Source organism: Oenanthe melanoleuca, chromosome 27 (assembly GCF_029582105.1).
Source record: "Oenanthe melanoleuca isolate GR-GAL-2019-014 chromosome 27, OMel1.0, whole genome shotgun sequence".
NCBI lineage: Eukaryota > Metazoa > Chordata > Aves > Passeriformes > Muscicapidae > Oenanthe > Oenanthe melanoleuca.
The window spans coordinates 3,538,103-3,545,931 of NC_079360.1; the positions used below are offsets into that span (position 1 = coordinate 3,538,103).

Here is a 7,829-nt window from a genome sequence, read left to right on the forward strand (position 1 = left end):
CTACTTATTTGTGTGAAAAGTCTTTCAGCTTTTCTCTAAGGATGTTATTTTCATCTCAAAGATCTTTGCTTTAAGAACAGTAGATATAATTACTTTATCACCTACAATATACGACACATTAACAATAGAGAGAATGAGCTGCTTTATATTAAATGATAAAAAGTCTTCCCACACACTAGTTTTTAAATCATTGTCTGCAATAAAACAACTAATTTGGATACAATTGACTTTATAATACAATTAATGCACCCTTATCTTCTTTCCACTTTAGATCAACAGTGCTTTGGTGAAAAAAGTCCAATATTATTTTTATGTTTGAATTCTAGGACTTGGCTGGCTATGTGCTGTCCTAGTGCTTTCTTCACAAAGGAGGGATTTTGACTTTTAAACTATAATCCCTCTGCATTGCGTGAAATACCCTGTTCATATTAAATAAGTTGTTCTCTAAGTGCTGGCAGGGATACATGAGTTGGACAATCTTTACAGACAAGTCACACAATCCTATTAATAAAACTCTTGCAGTAGCATGTATGGTGAGAAATGGAACATAAGCTGTGTAGAAAATCTGAAATGCACAAAGATGGAAAGAACAAAAGAGAACAAACAACAGTCTTTAGCAATAGCAGCTACAAAACCTTTGCAGAAGCACCTATTCCAGAAATCACTAAATGAAAAGAAAGCTGCCCAAAAGAAGTGAGATATTCAACCTTAACCAAGCCTCAGAAGCCCAGATGTGGGCTGGATTGCCTGAGATAGCTGCACAAAAATACTGTTCAGCAAATTATTCTTGGCACAAACAAGAAGTTTGGTAAATGCCCTGGGAGAAGGAAACACCCTGATGGTGACACCCAGTGTCAAATGTATAAATAGAGAGAGCTGGGGATGGAAATCTGCAGTCCTGAAGCTTATCAGGCTGTGCAGCTAAATTTGGGGTTGTGGTTTGACTCTTGCCTGCTGTCACCATGAGCTGTGGCACCAAATCTTCGACCAGCACCATCAGAATTAGCAGTGGAGGGGGAGGAGGAGGTGGAAGATGCAGTGGTGGAGGTGGTGGAGGTGGTGGAGGGGGTAGGTCTGGTGGATACTCCTCAATGTCCTCAAGAAGATACACCTCTTCTGGAGGCAGCGGAGGCTTTTCTGGGAGAAGCTTTGGTGGAGGAGCCTCCAGGAGCAGCTACGGGGGAGGCTTCAGCAGCGGCAGCTGCGGCAGGATCAGCCGCGGCAGCTACGGGGGCAGAATGAGCGGCGGCAGCTACGGCGGGGGAATGAGCGGCGGCAGCTACGGCGGGGGAATGAGCTGCGGCAGCATGGGGGGAGGACTCGCATCAGGAGGGGGCGGCTTTGGGGGGATGGGAGGTGGTTATGGAGGCGGTGGGTACGGCGGAGGTGGATTCAGTGGCTTTGGGGGTAGTGGTGGCTTTGGTGGCGGCGGCAGCTATGGTGGAGGCAGTTTTGGTGGCATGGGCTTTGGGGAGGATTCTGGCTTGCTCTCCACGAACGAGAAGTTGACCATGCAGAACCTCAATGATCGCCTGGCGTCGTACATGGATAAAGTGCGACGCTTGGAGGAAGAAAATTCCCAACTTGAGCAGCTCATCAGGGAGTGGTACAAAAATCAAGCTCCCTCTCAGAGCAAGGATTACAGCCAATATTACAGGACAATTGAAGAGCTGCAAAACCAGGTATGATGTACTTTGACTTGGAACAGGTCCTTACTAGAATGGCACTTTCCTCATGCAGCACAAGGCCCCCATTTGGGGTGATATTCCCCTTCCTGTGCTTTCAGTCAGGAAACAGAGTGGTGTGGGGACCAGCTCCTGTCCATGTGTTCTGCCACACGTGCATTTGGGGCAGGAAGCATTGCTGGGTGCAGTGGCAGACCAGCACCAGTGCCCCATCCCTGTGCCATGGCCTGTGCCATGCTCCCTTCAATGCTGGGCTGCTGCTGCTTGTTCTTCACTCTTCAACAGCAGATTTAATCCTTGCTTGTGTCGTGCTGTTATTGCCATATTAATTGGATGTTTTTGTGAATATACAAGATGAGCCAGCATGTGCAGTTAGTGTCATTCCAGCCATTTAACAGTCAGGTATCTCTTGTGATGTATCTATGTCATACAGTCATGTTTGTCTTTGTGTGAACTTGGCTCTTCTCAAAAGTAATGGAAATTCTGCTTCCCCATTGTTTTTTGTTAGTTGGGTTGGAGTTCTTGTTTGTTTGTTTTTTCTTTTTTTTTTAATAAGGAGTTATTCTTTCCAATAAGGTATTTTTAATGGATATTTGTCAACCAAAATTAACAGTAAAGGCACTTTCTTTTATCTGGAAGCAATAAACTCATCTCTCTCAATAGCTCCTGCAGCTCTAATCAGGCTTGAAGGCTTGACATTGCCATAATCCCCTTCTGCAAGGTGTTTGTGCATAGGTGTTTCTTGTCTCTGTCATCAGACTGAAAACACAACTGGCTAAATAACACCTGCCCCCTCCCTTTCAGATTGTTGGTGCAAATGTGGATCTTAACAGGATGCTACTTGACATGGACAACACCAGAATGACTGTGGATGACTTCAGACTGAAGTGAGTCACCCCCTTCCTCGCTTCATCCACTTTATCTCCCTTTATCCCCACGAGTTTCCACTGCCAATTAATCTTTGTAGAAGCTGGAGACTTTCGGCAACAATCACAGAATAGAGAATTGTTGGGAAAAGCATTGTAAGAAGGATTGCTTTGGATTTTCATTATTATTTTTCTCCAGACAAGTTCCTGAAGAGACACATTTAAGGGACTCCATTCTAAGTTTCTCCATCCTAACATGTAGCTTTATAAGCATAATCCTCACGGTATGAATCTCATAGAGAGAAACTGTACTAGAATCAAACATAGCTATTGGAGACAGAAAGAGAATAGGGCCCTTTCTTCTAAGATTTGACCAGAGATGTAAGATGGGAGCTGTCCATAGCTGAGATACCAAAGAGGTCTGGCAGCACTTTTACTCTCTTTTCATGTCATTCAGGTATGAGACTGAATACACTCTCCACCAGAGTGTGGCAAGTGATATCAATGGATTACGCCCACTTTTGGATCAACTGACTCTGTCCAGATCTGACTTGGAGACACAGTTTGAGTCCCTGAAAGAGGAACTGATCTTCCTGAAGAAGAACCACGAAGAGGTAAGTTTCTTCACACTTCAGTAATTAAATTCAGTAATTAATTGCTTTTTCCACCAGCAGTAACCAGGTTTCGGCCACTGGTTTTGATCATCCAGCTTGACACACGCCAGCTTTGATATTGAGGAATGTGTAGAGGGCACAGCTGCCCACAGCTGGTGTCATGAGAAACCAGGTCAACACATGAGACCAGGGGGACGAACAGCTTCCAGTATAAACTACAGTTTGCTTGCTGAACTCATGGAAGGAAAATTGGATAGACTATATGGAGGAGTCAAAAGAAAGCATTTTTACTCTCTTCAGTATTTCCCACTGAGAAGATCTATGTCCTTTTCCTTCCCTTTAATTGAACTGATGCAATTCCTCCTTCACCCATTGAGAACCTCACGGGGTTTTTGTGATTTTTTTTTTTTTCAGGAAATGAGAGGACTGCAAGGCCAGTCTGGTGGAGATGTCAATGTGGAGGTCAATGCTACTCCTGGAATTAACTTAATGGAAAAATTGAATGAAATGCGCAGCGAGTACGAGAGGCTCATAGAGAACAACCGGAAGGAGGTGGAAAGCTGGTATGAAACCAAGGTAAAGCACAGGCAGGCTTTGGTAATGAAATCTTTCACAAAGTACTGGATCTATTCACAGCCAGTGAAAGGCAACTTAGCCTGTGTTATTTGAGGGACAATAACTTTAAATTACTTTAGGCAGTTTCCTACAACAACTGGAATATCAGTTATGTGGTAAAACAGGTAGAGCCTCTGTTCTAGCAGCCAGTGAATTATCAGGGTGTTGGCAAGAGTGGCTTGTGGGAAATAAACAGTCTGCATGGCATCTTTATTCTTATTAATTGATTTCCTGATGCTTTTACGATAACCCCACAATGTTTTCTAATTATCAAAAATGGCTCAATTTTGGATGTTAATTTTTCAGATGGAAGAAGTTAATCAACAAGTCCACACCAGTGGCCAGGAGATACAATCAAGCAACCAGCAGATCTCTGAGTTGAGGCGTGAATATCAGAGTCTGGAAATTGAGCTGCAGTCACAGATCAGCATGGTAAGTAAAGGCATTTCATTCACCTGTGACACAGTGTGGATGAGAGAAGAAGAGCTACAGGCAGCAAGTAGTCCATCCAAGGGGAATGAGGCATTGGATGATTTATCTTCAATGATACACTTTTTTCTGAGGATTTGTGAAGATCTCCTGTTTTCCCACAAAAGTAAGTTAAAGTCAGCACATCCCATCAACACTGCATTTTGCTTTCCCTCTGCAGATCGACTCTCTGCAGTCCAACCTGGAGGACACGGAGCGGCGCTATAACATGCAGCTGCAGCAGATCCAGGGCATGATCGGGCCCTTGGAGGAGGAGCTGGCCAGCATCCGCTGCGAGATGGAGAGCCAGAACGAGGAGTACAAGATGCTGCTGGGCATCAAGACCCGCCTGGAGCAGGAGATCCAGCAGTACAGGGCCCTGCTGGAGGAGGGGCAGCACGACCTTGTGTACGTACTGACAGAACACAGCCCTGTGTGACACCCAGCTGCTGGTCAGTCACTGGCAGGAAATCTAACAGTTGAGAGTTGCAAAACAGATTTTGTACTGAAATGAGGCTGATCTTGGCCAATCACCTCCCCAGTGTGAGATATTTCATTCTGTTCAGAGTATAACTCATGTGAAGAAAAATTAATGCAGAAATTCTGAACTACCCCTTTGGGGCTGGACAAGGAAACTCAAGTAAGAGAGCCTGGTTCCAGGAAAGCCAGGAACTGAAAAGGCATGAAAAGACTGTAAGAAAAAAACCCACCAAGCCAACCAAAGTTCTCCAAATCTTTATAATTAAGCTACTTCAGCCTCACTTATGCAGTGTGCCAGCTTCTTCTCAGAAATGGTGCCTGAAACATCAGCTAAAGTTTCATTCTCTTCTTTCTGAATTTGAGCCATACATTGATCTATGTGCCAAATATTGCAAGGAATATCTAGGTGGAATGAGGGGAAAAGCAAAAGCTGTTGCACTTAAGTTGAAAGAGAGGGTAAATTTTGGCACTGCCTCAGTTGTTTTGCTGTGCAGTGCTGGGTTCTAACCAGCCCAGAGAGGTGCTGGCTCCTGGGCAGCAGCTGTAGCTCAGTGGCTTTTGGATGGCAAAGTGCTGTTGATTAATGTTTTTTTCCTCTTCTTTCTCTCTCTTTGCAGAATCCCAGCAGGAGGAATGGGAGGAGGCATGGGAGGAGGCATGGGAGGTGGTAGAATTGGAGGTGGTGGTTATTCTGGAGGAGGAAGAGGAGGAGGTGGTGGCATGAGTGGTGGATATGGAGGTGGTGGCAGCGGAATGGGAGGAGGAATGGGAGGAGGAATGGGAGGAGGAAGTTGTGGAGGAGGAATGGGAGGAGGAAGTGGTGGAGGAGGAATGGGAGGAGGAAGTGGAGGAATGGGAGGAGGAAGCGGTGGTGGATGCATTGGAGGAGGAGGAGGAGGAAGAACCTCAGGAGGCATCAGCAGCTCCCACTCCTACTCTTCATCTTCCCAGTCCCAGTCCTGCAGGAGTGGTGGTGAAAGCCAAGGTGAGAACTATGGTATGGGCAGAGTGTTCTCTCAGTCCCATCCTCACTAATTTATGCACTAATTTATACCAACATACTCTTCCAGAGGCAAACAGTACAGAGCATAAACTAAAATTTCTGGGAAGTGTTAGATTTACTGTTACTAACAATTCTTTCCTCTCTGTGTGCAAAGGATCAATTCCACTTCCAGAGCACACGGTCCATTTCTATCCCATTTTGTGGGTGATATCAGCTGATCCTGTAGCTTAACCTCAGCTGGGTTTTTTCATGCCTCATTCTTTGCAGCCTCATAAATTCCACAGCCTTTGTTCCACGCTGAAGTTTTCCTTTTTGCTTTTGGAATGCTTATGGCCACTTCCACATAATCTTAATGTCTGGGGGTTACTGGTATCTCAGATATGGCAGGACTGATGAAGTTTGTGCTTGTTTTGTCTCTACACAGGATACGGAAGAAAATCTTTTGACTGAGAATATACATCAAGGATCTTCCAGCACAAGACCTTTCAAAAAGAAACTGGCCCAAATCCGCTGCATTCCCCACACTCCCAAGGAAAGATGATGCTCTGAACAGTTCCTGGGAGCTGCAGATTCCACCTGTCCCCCTGCCCTGCATGCTCTGTGCTGCTTCTGCCCACAAAGCTCTGCAGTTTCAGTCATTTGCACTCAAACTGCTGCTTTACAGATCCAACCTGTTTGGTACTCAGGTTGCTCTGAATCAGGAAAATGTCTCTAATAAAATTTAATTTCTGTCTGATGCAACCAGAATCCTGTGTGTGGTTTTTCTTTCCCTCTGTAGATGTAAACAGTTAGAAAACACAAAGCCATGCCAAGACACACCTCCAGGCAGAGAGGTTGATGATACACTCCAGTTGTGGACGCCATTGAAGCCTCAGGCTGAAAATGGCCAGGGCTTGAAACTTTTCTCATGCAGGGGAAGCTTTCCCAGGCTGAGACAGTTTCTCTCTCATGCAGGGGAAGCTTCCCCTGCATGAGAAAAGTTTCAAGCCCTTTCCATTTTCAGCCTGAGGCTTCAATGGCGTCCACATCCAGTAGCTGATAACAACATTTAGAGTTAAAACACAATTTCAGAGCAGTAAGGGCAAATCAGAATCTTCTTGGGCTATGCCTTTTTTTTTTTTAATAATATATCGGATATTCATGTGAGCTGAGCTCTGAGACCCAACAGATGAATATCAGCCTTAAAAGGGACTGCAGAACCTCAGCACTCAATGACTCCAGTGGTGTTGGCAGCACATGAATGTCCACAAAGGAACACTAATGATCACAGAGCTGTGGTTGTAAAACGAAACCAATGTTTCAATTCACAAAACCATGATGGATACTCATTGCTTTAACCTGGAAATGCACAGATAAGGGATCTCGTTTTGAAATTATAAGAGGTGTAAGAGAAGTATAATTTACAGGAACTTTACAAAGTTCATTTCCATAAATTGATAATATTGACAGCAATTGCCTTCGACCTCTAAGAAATGAAGTACATGTGAAAGGCCCTGAAATGTTCACTCTTGGATATAGCTGTCAGTGTATCCCAGCAACTGAGGGGTCAGAATTCCAGTGAGGCTGCTCAAGGGAAGGGTGCATCTCACCTGCACACAACCTTCAGGCCGAGCTGCTGGTGCAGGGCTGCACACAAGGGAGGGGCTCTGGGGTTGAGTTGACAGTGAAAGAAAATGTGAGTTCCACAGAAGAGGAGCAGCACTGCTGAGTAACACAACAGATGCACATAAGAACGGATTGAGAAAACAGAAACAAAATTGATTTCCAGAAATACACACCACACTGCCATGTAAACTTTCTCAACACTTGGAAACCATTCAGGGAAACAGAAACACTTGACTTCCACCAAGCCAAGTGTGCTGGCATTGTGCTGGCCTGAACGAGCCTTTGCAGGCTTGTTAAACAGATTTTGCTGCAGAAGTGCTGCCAAGGACATGGAACGGCAACAGTGAGATTCTAGTAATGCTAATTTCTCCTTCTTTGGTTTAGAAACTTGGACTACACACACCATCCAGAAAGACCCATGGTGTTCATGATAAATGGTCTGAGGATTAAGAATTGTGTGTATTCCAGAGCCCTCTAAAGGAGGGAATTGCAC

The 7,829-nt window shown here is 44.9% G+C and overlaps 1 protein-coding gene across 1 annotated transcript; it reads left to right on the forward strand.

Annotated features, from left to right (window-relative positions):
* The first annotated feature begins 897 nt into the window (after positions 1–897).
* On the forward strand, positions 898–6,470 carry LOC130263971 (keratin, type I cytoskeletal 10-like). The gene is made up of 8 exons (XM_056511841.1): positions 898–1,682; positions 2,490–2,572; positions 3,009–3,165; positions 3,580–3,741; positions 4,087–4,212; positions 4,430–4,656; positions 5,346–5,713; positions 6,156–6,470. The coding sequence occupies exons 1-8, from the start codon at positions 963–965 to the stop codon at positions 6,179–6,181; spliced, it is 1,869 nt and encodes a 622-aa protein (XP_056367816.1). The 5' UTR covers positions 898–962; the 3' UTR covers positions 6,182–6,470.
* The last annotated feature ends 1,359 nt before the right edge of the window (positions 6,471–7,829 follow it).

Excerpts from the sequence above, each read along its gene's own strand:
- LOC130263971 (XM_056511841.1), top strand. The coding sequence starts at position 963 with ATGAGCTGTGGCACCAAATCTTCGACCAGCACCATCAGAATTAGCAGT. Across the intron at positions 1,683-2,489 it reads TTGAAGAGCTGCAAAACCAG|ATTGTTGGTGCAAATGTGGA; the intron begins GTATGATGTACT and ends CCTCCCTTTCAG. Across the intron at positions 4,213-4,429 it reads TGCAGTCACAGATCAGCATG|ATCGACTCTCTGCAGTCCAA; the intron begins GTAAGTAAAGGC and ends TTCCCTCTGCAG.